The sequence below is a fragment of the Crinia signifera genome, chromosome 3 (assembly GCF_055691185.1).
Source record: "Crinia signifera chromosome 3, ASM5569118v1, whole genome shotgun sequence".
Taxonomy (NCBI): Eukaryota; Metazoa; Chordata; class Amphibia; order Anura; family Myobatrachidae; genus Crinia; species Crinia signifera.
In genome coordinates, this window is record NC_139219.1 from 4,959,343 (window position 1) to 4,974,480 (window position 15,138).

Genomic DNA, 15,138 nt, shown 5'->3' on the forward strand with positions numbered 1-15,138 from the left:
GCCAATCCTTCTACTTTACAAAAGTGTCAAGCGACTCAATCAATGTCCACACGTACAGAGAGAGTTTGTCAGGAGGCTTGTTAGTGGATGGAAGCCATAACCATAGCCATAAATGTTGAGGACCATGTCCCTATGAGTGTGCCCCCAGTTGGGGCGTAACCAGGACACCACCTATCACTTAGGCCCGGCCAAGACATTGAAGATCCTGTATGTAGGATTACCTGTTACCAGGGCACATCTCCCAACTGGAATTGGGAAACCACTGGAAGAGTTTGTAGGGATGTTGATTAATGATCAGATTATCATTGGCGCAGGTTCTTTTTGGTACACTTATTCTGCGACAGTGAGGCAATTCCCGATGGTGCTGGCGAGATGGAAGCGCATGGCCAGCATTAATTAAGCTTCATCTCAGCAATCAAGCAAATGTGAGTTCCCAGACTAGTAGCACAAAGCAGGATTTACTTTTTCTAATAAAACACAGATAAAGTCATCATCTCGAAAACGGCTTCTTTCTGACAAAAACGAGCTCTTTTGAAATAAAGCTGTATTCTCTGTATTCCTGCTTGAGTTAATGTGAATTTTAGTGCCTCCAATTTTAGATTGAAGTAGGGGCCAGGATAAAACCCACTGTGTGACAGTTGAATTTATAGATAATTGTGAATATTTCTGTCCTTGAATAATAAAACTGCAGAGATTCCCCGACCCCCCCCCCCCCCTTTAGATGAATGTGAATTAGGACCTGATGTTAGCAGCTTAGTATAATGGAATGATGTCTGCAATGTCTTTAGTGTAATGAACTCCAGTGTAATTAGCAGGTCACCCACCCACCCCCCTCGCCGAGTTTCGTTTCCGGCATGACTCCAAATACCACGCAGCAAAACAATGGCTGTCCTGCAGTTGATGCTCGAACAAGTTTGTCTGGAAGGCAGAATTATTGAAATCGGGTCAACATAATAGTTCTTTCTGTGGATATCAATGGAGTAAACATTTTTTCCCTCTCATTTACATAGTCTTTGCGCAAAGTGTTCTGCCATCTGACAGATGCTTAAAGCACTGTAGGATATGACAATTAAAGTAAACATGCCCGTTATTTGCAGAAGTCTTCAATAGACGTAAAAGTTAAGGAAGCATATGTAAATTGGATGAGTTTTGTAGGTTTTTTTGCATTTAAAGAGGTATCTCTTTTTTTATTTAAAAAAATTCTTACATGTAGACATCCTGGTCATGGCTGCTGCAACCCTTTATTTATTTATTGTGTAACGGTTGTAACCCTTTATTATTATCCACAAATATAATAACTAAAATCATTGATCCACTCTCCACTTAGACTTTTCTTAGTTAAACATGCCACCCCACGGTTTATTGACATACCAGAGATACAGTTAGAGACCGTTGGGGTCGGCTAAGACAAGAAATACAATGCCAAACCTGAGTTCTGATCACCGGCACAGCTTCAGTTAATGTCATGCAATGATAATGATGACTAGGTTAATGGTAACTTAGTGGGGGGGCATGCCAGAGGCTTAGTTTACTTAGATATTTCCTCTTCCTAAATGTTTTGGGCTGCATATGATCATTGGCCAAAGAAGGATTCACTAAGATTTCTATGGTACATATTAAGTTTTGGCTCAGAAATGGAAAATCTTAAATAAGAAGTTCTTAACCCACATAATATGTTCTAAATCTAGGATAGGGTTTCATGCCTTGGATGGGATGTTCCATAGTTTAGAGAACACATGATAAAATTTTGATAAGATGATCTACCTTTGATAACTCTTTCTAAACCTTGATTAAGAAGATCTAAATCTTGGATAACATGTTCTAAACTCTCGATAAGATGCACTAAAGTTTAGATAAGAGGTCTTAAATCTTTGATTAGATTATATAAATCAAGGATTAGATGTTCTAAGCCTTGTGATAAGATGCCTTTTTTCTTTCATGTGGCATTTTTAGTCTTAGATTATAAATTCTAAAGCTTAGATAAGACCCTCTGAATCTTTGATAAGAAGTTCTAACTCTCGGATAAAATGTTCTAAACCTTCTATAAGATGCTAAAATACTTTTCATGTGATATTTACAGTTTTGGATTGGATGTTCTAGAGCTCACATAAAATGTCTTAAACCTTTTATTCAATGTTCTAGACTATAGGTAATATATTCTAAATATAAGAAGAAAGAAACCTGGCCCAAAGTGTTCTAGTCATCAGATTAGGCTGGAAACTGTTTTCGAATCCCAGTTAATACATTTTAATCCTCAAATATAAACAGTTAAACCTTGGATAAAATGAACACAGAACAATGCGTTAAATCCTAAATTGATATAAATGATCAAAAATAAAATAATGCCATTGTGTTGGAAGGACTAACCAGAATGGTACTTCGTCTTGAATCTCGAAGAAGAAGCCTTTGATGAAGTGAACAGAAAAAAAACAAAAAAAACTGATGATTGAAATGGAATTTCCCCAGACAGAAAGTTAGGCGTTGTATAGTGACTACATTCCTTGGAATAAATAGAATCTAGCCCTAAAATGAGCTCGACTTTTAATATAAAATACAATTTAACACTGCTTATTCTATCCAACTCCTTTATAAACAACCTCATTCTCCAATGTGTAGTAATGCAATAGAAATGACAAATGGTAGGGTGCTCACCAGCTGCTATCTGATTGGACAGCCATCTTTAGCAGTAGCCGGGGGCAGCAGAGAGGAGCTCTTGGCTTTGTTACAAGAAGGAGAATCTGCAATATCTAGCCTAAGCCTGGTTGCGAGGGATGAATCTGAATGAATGTTTTAATCATGGTTGCATAAAAGTCACTGCCGGGGAGAGAGAGTAGAAGGGAGCGTATTTTAGTACCCTAATAACTCCTAACTCTAGCCTAAGATCATAATGTATGCGAGAACAGTCCAGTAATTATAAGGTAATAAGTGGTTTTGTAAGTGCTCTAAATTAAAAGGAATTCACAGAGCTGCTGTAAGTCAACGCTGAACCACTTTCTTTCAAATGTTGGCCTGAGCAATGAGTGCACGGGAAGTCAAGACAGTTGCATGGCTGTAATTAGTGTTAACGGTGGTAAGCACAGACATGTATTAGAAAAATGGAGCATTTACTGGACCTATTTTTTTTTCCAAGGTTAAATTCTCTCGACTACACACGTAGCGGGATCGGGCAATGTCAACGCCATAGATTGTGTTTATAATGTCTGAATTATTGTACAAAAACTACAAGCAGTAGATTAGTCATTCACATTAATTAAAATAGGACTATTATAGAATGGTACAAATGGATGGTGATGTTGTTAAGGTGGCTGTGAAATCTCTAATTGCCAGGTTACATTTCTTCAAGCATTTAAAGCTGGATAATAATTTATTATTATGTATTACTATTACTTATATATTTCCTGCCTGCTCCACAGCGCTTTAGTAAAAGTTGGTAGCGCAGGTGAAATGCGTAACCACGCACCAGTGTCTGCTACTGTATATGCAGCAATTCTTTTACACTCAACCAGCAAATCTATGACATAAACCAATATTAAATGTTGTCATCAGAAGAAGGGGGTGAGTTCAAGGACCAATCACAAGTTACAATAAAGGGAGGCAAAAGTAAAGTTTTAACTGCAAAATAATAATTTATGGTTTCTGTTATAGATGTAACTAGGACATGGAACTTATCATATTTTCAAAATTATCCAACATGTTCGATAGATACTATAATTGTTCAGTTGCATTGGGCAATATATGTGATGCTGTGGCCGACCATTTCCCCAGTTCCATTACAGAGGAGGATCCCAGATACCTTGTGGCCATGTGCTGTGACATATCTCAAAGGAGAGGAGATGGAAGTTGTCTCCACCTCAGGGGAGGAGCTCAGATACTGTGAGGCCATACACTGTGGCATATGCAACAGGGGAGGAGTGGGGAAATGTCTCTTCCTCAGGGGAGGAGCCCAGATATCATGTGGCCATACAATGTGGTATATTTCACAGGGGAGGAGCAAAGAAATGTCTCCTCCCCAGATGAAGAAGTCAGATATCTCACAGTGTATGCCCATAATATCTGATGGGTTTTAGGCTGTCTGATAAAAAAAGTCTGTCAGTTTGACAGCATTTTATCTCAGAGTATGCCCACATAACACTTTGGTAATATGGCACCTTCAGATTACTGCTACCTAATGATTAGTACTATCTTGGACACAAAGACTAAATAATGCCGGGGTAAACAAGAAAACGGGACTTATTGTAAAATAATCCCCAAATAATATTCTATTGCCATCTTAATTTTGCCATTAATATACGTCTTCAATCATAATTGTGTGCTCCTTATACCGTATTCTTTACCGCCCATCAGGTAGAGACAACGTCACAGTTTTTTTTAAACAATTTTTATTGAGTTTTTCCAATAGACATATCAATGTTGAATAAATGAGATCGCTTTTTGAGTTTTAGTTGATCAGTTAAATACAAATATATTTTTTCTGCACCTTTTCATTTGTCTTTTCTATAATTTTGTTTAAATCACCAGCATTGTGGGATGAATGTATTCTGCATTTCACATGTACAATTGTGCCTACTGACAAGCAGCGTTACCTTTGGGAAAGGGGATTTGGGCTTTTTAAAGTTTTTGTTTACTGCCTGTCTGTAACATTGCTAAATCTCTGTCATGGCCTTATGCTGATTACCTTCATGTACAACAAGAGTTATTGACTGATGAATGAATGATGGGCCGTCTTCAGCCCCTACAGAGCAATCTTAGAGAATAGGAAGCTTTCTTTTATTAAATGGAGCCTTCTCTTTCTTTTTGTCTCCTTATTACCATGCAGGCTTCTCTGCAGAATGTCAAGCAAAGATCGACACATTGATTCAAGTTGCTCGTCATACATCAAGACGGAACCCTCAAGCCCAGCTTCCCTGACGGACAGTATCAACCACCACAGTCCAGGTGGCTCATCAGACGCCAGTGGGAGCTACAGTTCCACCATGAACGGGCACCAGAATGGACTTGACTCTCCACCCTTGTACCCTTCAGCTGCGGGTCTTGGTGGCAATGGGCCTGTTAGGAAAAGATATGATGACTGCTCCAGCACCATTGCTGAAGATTCACAAACCAAATGTGAATATATGCTCAACGCAATGCCCAAAAGACTTTGTCTGGTGTGTGGTGACATTGCATCGGGTTACCATTATGGGGTGGCTTCATGCGAGGCCTGTAAGGCTTTTTTCAAACGGACAATTCAAGGTTGGTGCTTGTTTCCTCTATTTAGCCTTTGTATTTACATCCTCAAGTCTTGTTTGCCCCTTTATTAAGTTGCTGAAGGGGTCGTGTTTGTATGATCTTTAGGCCTGTGGCATCAGATTTATCCACCAAGCATCAAGTTTCACAGATTACCCAATTTTTGTTACTTAAATTGGTTGTTTTGAATTTAAATGTTTTACCCACTGTAGGCTGGGCCACATATTCTAAATCCTGCAGCATACAACACTGGGCTCTCTCTCATTCTCATTCTCTCTCTCAAGTCAAGGTTGTAATAGATTCCACAATTCTTACAACAGTATATGAACTACTTGCAGGTGGTTGCGTAATAAGCCCAAGAGAGTGATAAAGTGGACAGAGATAAAATACCAGCCAGTTAGCTCCTAACTGCCATGTTACAGGCTGTGTTCGAAAAACGAGTTAGGATATGATTGGTTGTTAGTGTATCTCTCTCTCTCCACTGTATCACTCTTCAAGACTAATTATATATCCTCCAAAATCTTTCTACCATTCCAAATGGATAACAAGGTGTACTTATTCTGTAAAGCTAAGCTTTTACCTTGCATTCCAATACATATGTAGGTACCATATGTAACTAGCTTGTACACAGATATGGACAGTGAAAGATTATTGCATACATATAGACAAGGCAGCATACAACGTATATAATGGCGCTCAGGGTAACCTTCATATCCATGGTCACTAAAAAATCTCTCAATCAGTTTAATAAACCATCAAACCTAAAACAGGTTTCTAAAAGTTGAAGTATAAAAAAATAAATCCAGTAGCTTGGTGCACCAAGAACCAGAAAACAATGAGCTCAGTGGTGGGGTACAACAAGAAGTCCGAGAACAATGACTCCAGTAGCTAGGTGCCAAGAGCAAGTATACAATTTACCCAGTAGTGGGGTACAACAATAAGTTAGAGAACAATGAGTCCAGTAGCTTGGTGCAAGAGCCAGAAAACAACCCAGTAGTGGGGTGCACCAAGAAGTCAGAGAACAATGAGTTCAGTAGCTAGGTGCCAAGAGCCAGAAAACAATTAACCCAGTAGTGAGATACACCAAGAAGTCCGAGAACAATGAGTCCAGTAGCTACGTGCCAAGAACAAGTATACAATTAACCCAGTAGTGGGGTACACCAAGAAGTCAGAGAACAATGAGTCTAGTAGCTAGGTACACCAAGAGCCAGAAAACAATGAACCCAGTAGTGGGGTGCACCAAGTAGACAGAGAATAATGAGGCCAGTCCTTTGGTTAGTAAGACCAAGAACAATGAATCCAGTAAGACAGAAAACAATGAGTCCAAGAACACAGAACATATCAGTCTAGTAATGTGGAAGTAGTGAGGTGCACCAAGAAGACAGAGAACAGTGAGTCCAGTAGCGTGGTGCACCAAGAAGATTGAGAACAGTGAGTCCAGTAGTGTGGTGCACCAAGAAGATTGAGAACAATGAGTCCAGTAGTGTGGTGTACCAATAAGACTGAGAACAATGAGTCCAGTAGTGTGGTGTACCAATAAGACTGAGAACAATGAGTCCAGTAGTGTGGTGCACCAAGAAAACTGAGAACAATGAGTCCAGTAGTGTGGTGCACCAAGAAGACTGAGAACAATGAGTCCAGTAGTGTGGTGCACCAAGAAAACTGAGAACAATGAGTCCAGTAGTGTGGTGCACCAAGAAGACTGAGAACAATGAGTCCAGTAGTGTGGTGCACCAAGAAAACTGAGAACAATGAGTCCAGTAGTGTGGTGCACCAAGAAGACTGAGAACAATGAGTCCAGTAGTGTGGTGCACCAAGAAGACTGAGAACAATGAGTCCAGTAGTGTGGTGCACCAAGAAGACTGAGAACAATGAGTCCAGTAGTGTGGTGCACCAAGAAGACTGAGAACAATGAGTCCAGTAGTGTGGTGCACCAAGAAGACTGAGAACAATGAGTCCTGTAGTGTGGTGCACCAAGAAGATGGAACAAGTTGGATGCATCATTGGATGCTTTGGTTCTGTCTTCTTGTTCACAAAGGACAATCTGTCATGCAATAGGGCACATTGGGAAATAAAACACAGACATATGTGGAAAATTATTCAACTGAAACTTGCCCATTACTAAGATCATGGAACATACTTGGCCACACATACATGATGGATATCCCAGCATATGAAAGAGTAGCACAGGAACATGAGCATATTGTGACATACTGTAGGTATACAGAGGTAGGTACTGTAGGTATACAGAGTAACATTGTACATTTTGAGTTCAATAAATAGTTCAATATATAGATACAATAATACAAAGGGTCATGTTGAGACAAGAATGGGAATATTATAACTTCATAGTCAGATTATTAGATCTCTTTATGTTTATTAACATTTCTATACTAACATTATGCAGAAATAGCGATTGAATTCCCAGTAATACACTTTGATGTACTGTACAGGCCTCTTATCTCCTGCATTAAATCAGTGTTTACATATAAACCACTCCAGCAATATTGGTCCGTCTGTGGAAACTCCTGTCCAGCATTGCCATTATTATATGTGATTACTGTATTTACATGAAGATAAAGCCATTTACAGACAGCAGATAAAGCATTTAATGGACACTCCACGCGAGCAGATTGGCCGCCGCTTGTGTGTATACGGCTGCTTGGCTCGGGCTGGCCTCCAGCAAACGTAGGCCACTTTCCACCACAATGGGGACCAGATAAACCCTAACCTTGCGGCTTTTATGTATCATGGTAACATTTTACTTGTTATCTAGAGTGGCGATAAAACGTGCCATTACCTACGTTTGGCGTCACTTCGTAAATTATCAAATCTGACTGCCCTTCAAGCCTGACTTTTTCTAGAGATGCCAACGTAGTGGTTAGTCTCTGCGCCAAAGTACAATGTGATCCACGATACATATATTCTGTTTCAGAACATTCTATTCATTTTGTTTAGTGTTTACACGATGGATGTTCCCCATTGGCTTCCGATGACACCAAATCTACATCGGGAGCCATGTCGCATGTAAGGGCCATTGATGCAGACCGTGTTGGTGCTGCCGCCCGCTAGCATGTGCTATTACAGACAAAAACAGGCTACAATATAATGAAACAACCAAAAACTTGTATTGCAAACACTTAGTAACGCTGAGTAAGAAGCTGTAGGTACGGAGTACAGTATCACCCTGAGTATTGGGTAACAATGACTACTGTATGATACCAAAGAAAAGCCCTAACGGTACTTGTGTAGTTTCACGGCGCCAGTATGGCGTCTGAGTCCCCTTGCGGGGCTCGCTTTGCTCGCCCACGCTGCGGGCTCGGTGGCTCGCTACGCTCGCCACGCTATTTAAAATCAACTCCATGCCAACATGGATAGTGGGGGTATGAACTATCCATATTGGCATGGAGTTAAGTGACTTTTTTTTAACATAGTTTGTGGCGAGCGTAGAACCCGGAAGTAGCACGGCGCCATGCTGGCGCCGTGAAACTACACAAGTACCGCCCTAACTTCCCCCTCCCCCATGATATCACCTAGCAACAGAACATTCTGATAGGTAATAAAATGACTGGGGGGACAAAATGGCTTCCTGAAAGTCAAAGTTTCCCCAGAAGCAAATGACATCTTTCCCTTGTGCGGATAGTTATCACAGTAACGGGAAGAGAAGACCAATCAGAAATAAGTCCATTAACGAACTGTTCCTCATTATAACTTTGTTTTTTTTAAAGATTTTCCAAACCTAAATCCCAAGCGCAGTTTCCACCACCCTCCTGAAATGAAATGACTGTACCACCACCATATGGGTCATAGGGTCAACACACGAAAAGGTTGACAGTCAATATGTCGACCAGTATTGGTTGACAGGTTGACACATGAAAAAGGTAGAGATACCTTAGGTCGACATGGTCAAACACGTGCAATTGGTCGACATGAAAGAGGTTGACATGAGTTTTCCGTTTCCACATTTTTCTGATGTCTATGTCGACTTGGACACCGTATAAGTGTACAGCGTCCCCTCGCACGGCCGACCGCATCCCCACCACATGCCACTTGGCTGACCCCTGCGTCTCCGTGTAATTACTCAGTCCACTCTCCACTCATTTTTCTAGTCTCATTAACAGAACAATAACGAGACAGTTATCACACAGGCAAGCGGCGGTCAGCGTTTATGGCGTGCGCGTATGGCTACACTGCGATAGGATAGAGCGCGGCAGGACATGAGATACGCCGCCATTATTCTGTATATCGCAGGAGTAGAGCTTTAGGCAGCTAATGAGCTGATCGCAGTAGCGGCGCCTAAATAACGATGACTAGTTGCACTACAACACACAGGATCGGTTAGTGTGTAACTAGTGTCACAGACTGTGACAAACGCCCAGATCTGTGTTCGGAAACTAATATACATTGTGCGGAACCCTCTGCCAGCTGGAAACTCCATTAGTCTTACAGATTATACCCTGGCACTGGAGAGGGCAGATCCGCCTGGACCCTGTGACTCTCGGCCAGCAGCGTTATCAGCCAGGAACCCAGGCAAAATATATCACCTGCAAACTTAGTGCGCAAAACATTATTTTTCCATTAGTAAACAGATCCCGGCGCTGTTCTGTCGTATCGCTGGTCCGGCCAACAATCATTCCAAATTGTTTTATCATTTCTGTCATCCCAGGTTAGGCCGCAGTGACCATGTTGGTTTTGTTCACTTGAAAGCACAGATTCATCTGCACCCATGGAGGGAGAGATGCATATAGCAGGCTCCTACTACGTGCCCAGTTAACCATCTGTCCCTGCCCAACCTCATCTGGATGTACGAGCGGCCAGATAGGGGTTTTTTTTTTTTTTCGTTTTGTTTTACAAGAAATTTTGATACAGAATCGGAAATTCTACTTTTATATGCACGAAATGCTTTTGTGATTCGCTGCGTGTAATATAATCAGATAAAGAGTCACCTTGTGTGATATAAAGACCCAGCTTCTACATATATATATATATGTATATATACATATATATATATATATATATATATATATATATATATATACGAAAGAGTACTGGAAGTTCAGCCACCCTGTATTGTAGCAGCCATGCTAAGCTATAGATTTTAGATTTTGATGGGGGTATTACATCATGGGTCCAGACTATTGGTACGTTCCGACAGTCGGGACCCTGGCCCGTTTTTGGTCCACTTGCCAGGTTATCGATTCAATGTCCCACCTGTCGGTCGGCGAAAAGGGGGCGTGACTGCAAAAACGGCTGTGGATTGGCGAGACCTGTCCATGATCTCGACAATCCATGGCCGTTTTCGGCAAAACGGGCCCGACTGCTCTTAAAGTTGGGTCCGTTCTGTTGTGCGGGAAGGAAAGCATTGATTAGGTGCCCGTCACTATTTCCCCTGAGGGAATTAGCGGTAGGGATTGAATACCCACCTATAATACAGATGTAGCCACTGTTACTTCACCCTCTGGTAATTGGAAGGGGAAATAATGAATATAAAATGAGCGTATAATAGTATTAGAGCTGTACAATATGGCCACTGCCTAGTTTGGTCAGGAGCTGCAGACTACACAAGCAAAAACCTTCTGCAGTCCATACGCCAATGCGTTTTGCCATAGGATTTCTCAAGGACTATAATATTTCTCTATGGGGGAAGGCAATTGTTTACCACCCCCGATCTTGGGAGTTTGCTGGGGATATTCAATTGTTGCTTTTTATCACACTTGTTATGGTCATGCTTAGCATCTAAACCCACCAAACTAACGGGCGTGACTTCAGCCTGTCGACCCAACACCAACCCCGGGGTGTGAGCTGAGATGTAGGCACTGGCAGCTGATTGGGCACCGTCTGCTTGCTGGCAGGAATAGACCAATTGCAGCTCAGTATACAGGTCACGGAGTGCTAGTACAAAAATAATTATTATTTAATATCAAAACCCTGTATTATAATACTGTATAACTGTATACTTACACCTGCAAATCTCCTTACAATCATGAATGTGATGGTAGATAGGAACACCTTGGCCCATCTAGTCTGATCTGTCTTATTTATCCTTTGGCATCTTCAACCCTATTTCTCAACCATATCTGAATGTATTCAAACGAGTGAAGCTAGTGACATATATTTAGATGTCCTCTGCGCTAGGTCTTACTGATAGATGACACTCTTATCAAAACCAGTTCTCAAAACGTCTATCGGGACAGGAAATCAACTCAATCTGTTTGTGAGGTCATCAGCTGACCCATAAGGGGTGGAGCACTCCGTCCCTGGACTATGAGGTACAATCCTGTTTCCACACTGTAGCCAAATAACAAAATCTGTGCCATTAGACCACACCTGCTTCATATGTGAAGATATGTGTCAGCACATGGTAATCTCTAGGGATGGCCACCAAAATCAGCGATGGTCCATGACCAATGTTCAATGCATTCAAATGGGATAACCAGATGGTTTGCCACCATCGATGATGTAGAAGCAACCAGATGGTTTGCCACCATCAATGATGTAGAAACAACCAGATGGCTTGCCACCATCGATGATGTACAGGAGTATCCGCTTAGCTCCGCCCCCATTCTATTCTTTGCCCTCAGCGTACTGTGTTGTAAAGCGAGGACGACCACTGATGGTTCCCTTGCAGATGGTTCCACACCTTCGAGGATGCTCATTAATGGTACCATTGATGGTAATCTGATGGGTGACCCAACGATGCCCATCCCTAGTAATCTCTGTATTGGAGTACAGTGGCGACATGTTACTTAGTCATTTATTTCTTATTTCTGGGAACAAATTGTAAAATCGAATCCCAAGCGTGATGCTACAGACTTGTCAGTGGCAATATGGCGGATAGATCCCCAGTAGAGGAGTCAGTTCTATGACCATCACCCAGTACCCTGGAGCACATTGCCGATATACAGAACATTGTGACACTCTTATCTGTAGTGCTGTGCTGTTGACAGACTTCTTTATCACGGCCACTTAGCACATCTTCAGCAAACGCACGTCTCCGTTTCTTTCCGTCGAATTAGCACAAGCCAAGCATTTGACTCAGTTCTGCAATCCGCTAATGTGATATTTAATGAGGAGCCATCAGTCCGCAGAAAGGAAGTCAATATGAATCAGTGTTTACAAAGTGTGATTAAGTCTGAAATATTTCATCAATGCCGCGGTCCCAGGCAGACTCTATGCTAATTACTAAAATGTGCACATGTTTCTTGGGGGGCCGACGCTGGACCCTGGGAGCTGCAAACAAGGAGATTGCAATTATGCTGTGACTGTCTCTCCTGACAATTTATGCATTTACTGCGCTGACCTCCCCCTTCCCCGGAGACCAATAAACAGAATGCATTTTCATTAAGATACTAATGCACTTAATCACAGGGGGAAGGGTTACAAAAGTAGGGAGAGTAGTGTAATCAAGACAAGGCGAAGCTGCTTGCAGAACAGTCTGTGCGATTGTAAATGAGCTCTGCATTACTCACGGCCTCATTTCCCAAATAACAGGACATGTACATTTTAATAAATCATGGCGGCTTTATTAACCTTTTAACTTGTAACTTTTAACCATTATCTGGGGTATGTAAAGTAGGGTGTATGCAAATGAGCGCTGGAGAGAATGCTGTTTATCCCAAGATGTCTGGACCAACAGCTTGACCTCTGCCCCTAGCAAGCTCTCTCAATGTATTATCCAAAGAGGGCACCAGCTGTCCTACACGAGCTCGGAAGGATCCGCTAATATACCCAAGGCACTGACACAATGACTTTCACAGAGAGAGGAAACAAATTATATATGTAGCAAAACATAAACTGCTGTCTATTGTCTCCGTGTGTGACTAGGAATGTAGGGAACCAAGTTCATATATGGTGATAATGGTGGGCAGAAGGCTCAATGCAAATACAATGTACAGCCCTGTGTATTATCAGTTACATCTCACTATCATTACCAGAACTTACATCTTTCATCATTTAAACTGTGTGTTTATTGTAGTTAATTCATAGACTCTAAGATTATTTATTATTCTATCTATCTATCTATCTATCTACATCTATCTATCTATCTATCTATCTCTATCTAGAACTATCTATCTATCTATCTATCTATCTACATCTATCTATCTATCTATATATCTATCTATCTATCTATCTACATCTATCTATCTACACCTATCTATCTATCTATCTATCTATCTATCTATCTATCTATCTACATATATCTATCTACATCTATCTATCTATCTATCTATCTATCTATCTATCTATCTATCTACATCTATCTATCTATCTATCTATCTATCTACATCTATCTATCTATCTATCTATCTATCTATCTATCTATCTATCTACATCTATCTATCTACATCTATCTATCTATCTATCTATCTATCTATCTATCTATCTATCATCTATCTATCTACATCTATCTATCTATCTATCATCTATCTATCTACATCTATCTATCTATCTATCTATCTACATCTATCTATCTATCTATCTATCTATCTCTATCTAGAACTATCTATCTATCTATCTATCTACATCTATCTATCGTCTAAAGTATTTATCTATCTATCTATCTACATCTATCTATCTACATCTATCTATCGTCTAAAGTATCTATCTATCTATCTATCTATCTACATCTATCTTCTACATTTATCTATCTATCTATCGTCTAAAGTATCTATCTATCTACATCTATCTATCGTCTAAAGTATCTATCTATCTATCTATCTATCTATCTACATCTATCTATCTACATTTATCTATCTATCTATCTATCTATCTATCTATCTATCTATCGTCTAAAGTATCTATCTATCTACATCTTTCTATCTATCTATCTATCTACATCTATCTATCTACGTATCTATCTGTCATATCTATCTATCTATCTATCTACATCTATCTATCTATCTCTATCTACATCTATCTATCTATCTCTATCTACATCTATCTATCTATCTATCTATCTATCTATCTATCTATCTATCTAATTCATATCTATCTATCTATCTATCTATCTATCTATCTATCTATCTATCGGTTATTCCTGCGACCTGTTACACATTTCCTAGTACAGTAATATAGTGAAGCAATGATATCAGTGTATATTGGGGGTTATTCAGGACTGCTCGCCAGGCTTCATATATTTGCTGCCCAGTGAGCAGGTAAACGCTACCGCGCCCCCTGCGCTGCCCCGCCCCTGCGCTGCCCTGCCCCCTGCGCTGCCCCGCCCCCTGTGCTACCCCTCCCCCTGCGCTGCCCCGCCCCCTGCGCTGCCATACGAGCGGATGTGTACGCTTAGACATTCGCTCCCCTGTGGCCGCGCAGAGGAAAACTCATCCGATGGTCGCTCACCGAATGGTTTTTCCTCTCTTCGCGGATAACAGTAATCCTGGACTTTTATCCTGTGCGCTGATGGCCGAAATGTGGGTGGGCGCTGATGTCCCCAAGTAGGCAGCGTTCTGAGGGGCCCATCCAGCATTTCTATGGGTGCGCCCACCGTTTTTGCGCTGGGTGGGCCCGTCAAATCGCCCCCTTTGTCTGTCACTCGTGCAGAGAGTGTAAATTTCACCGAAGGCGCTCGCTGCGGGGGGGGGGGGGGGGGGGGGCGCATAATCGCACACATGCAGAGCCCCACCATCAGAAACAGGCCGTATCCGGACCTGTGCGCACGGATCTGAATCAGCCCCAGTGTTTGTTATCATGTAACAGGAGATAGTGGATATAATTATATATTTGTGGTTATGTCTGATAATATATATAATGGAATCTGTCGTTTCATCTCCATTCTCAGGAAACATAGAGTACAGCTGCCCGGCCACCAACGAATGTGAAATCACCAAGCGCAGACGCAAGTCGTGCCAAGCCTGCCGCTTCATGAAGTGTTTGAAAGTCGGGATGCTGAAAGAAGGTAGGACGCGA

The 15,138-nt window shown here is 41.3% G+C and overlaps 1 protein-coding gene across 9 annotated transcripts in view; it reads left to right on the top strand.

Annotated features, from left to right (window-relative positions):
- The window catches only part of ESRRG (estrogen related receptor gamma), a 705,684-nt gene that overhangs the window by 574,905 nt on the left and 115,641 nt on the right, over positions 1–15,138 (top strand). For all 9 annotated transcript variants that reach the window (XM_083175157.1, XM_083175155.1, XM_083175150.1 and 6 more), the window contains 2 exons: positions 4,817–5,232; positions 15,011–15,127. In XM_083175157.1, coding sequence (XP_083031283.1) covers positions 4,830–5,232; positions 15,011–15,127 — 520 coding nt within the window. In that variant the 5' untranslated portion in view covers positions 4,817–4,829. The remainder of the gene's footprint in view (positions 1–4,816; positions 5,233–15,010; positions 15,128–15,138) is intronic.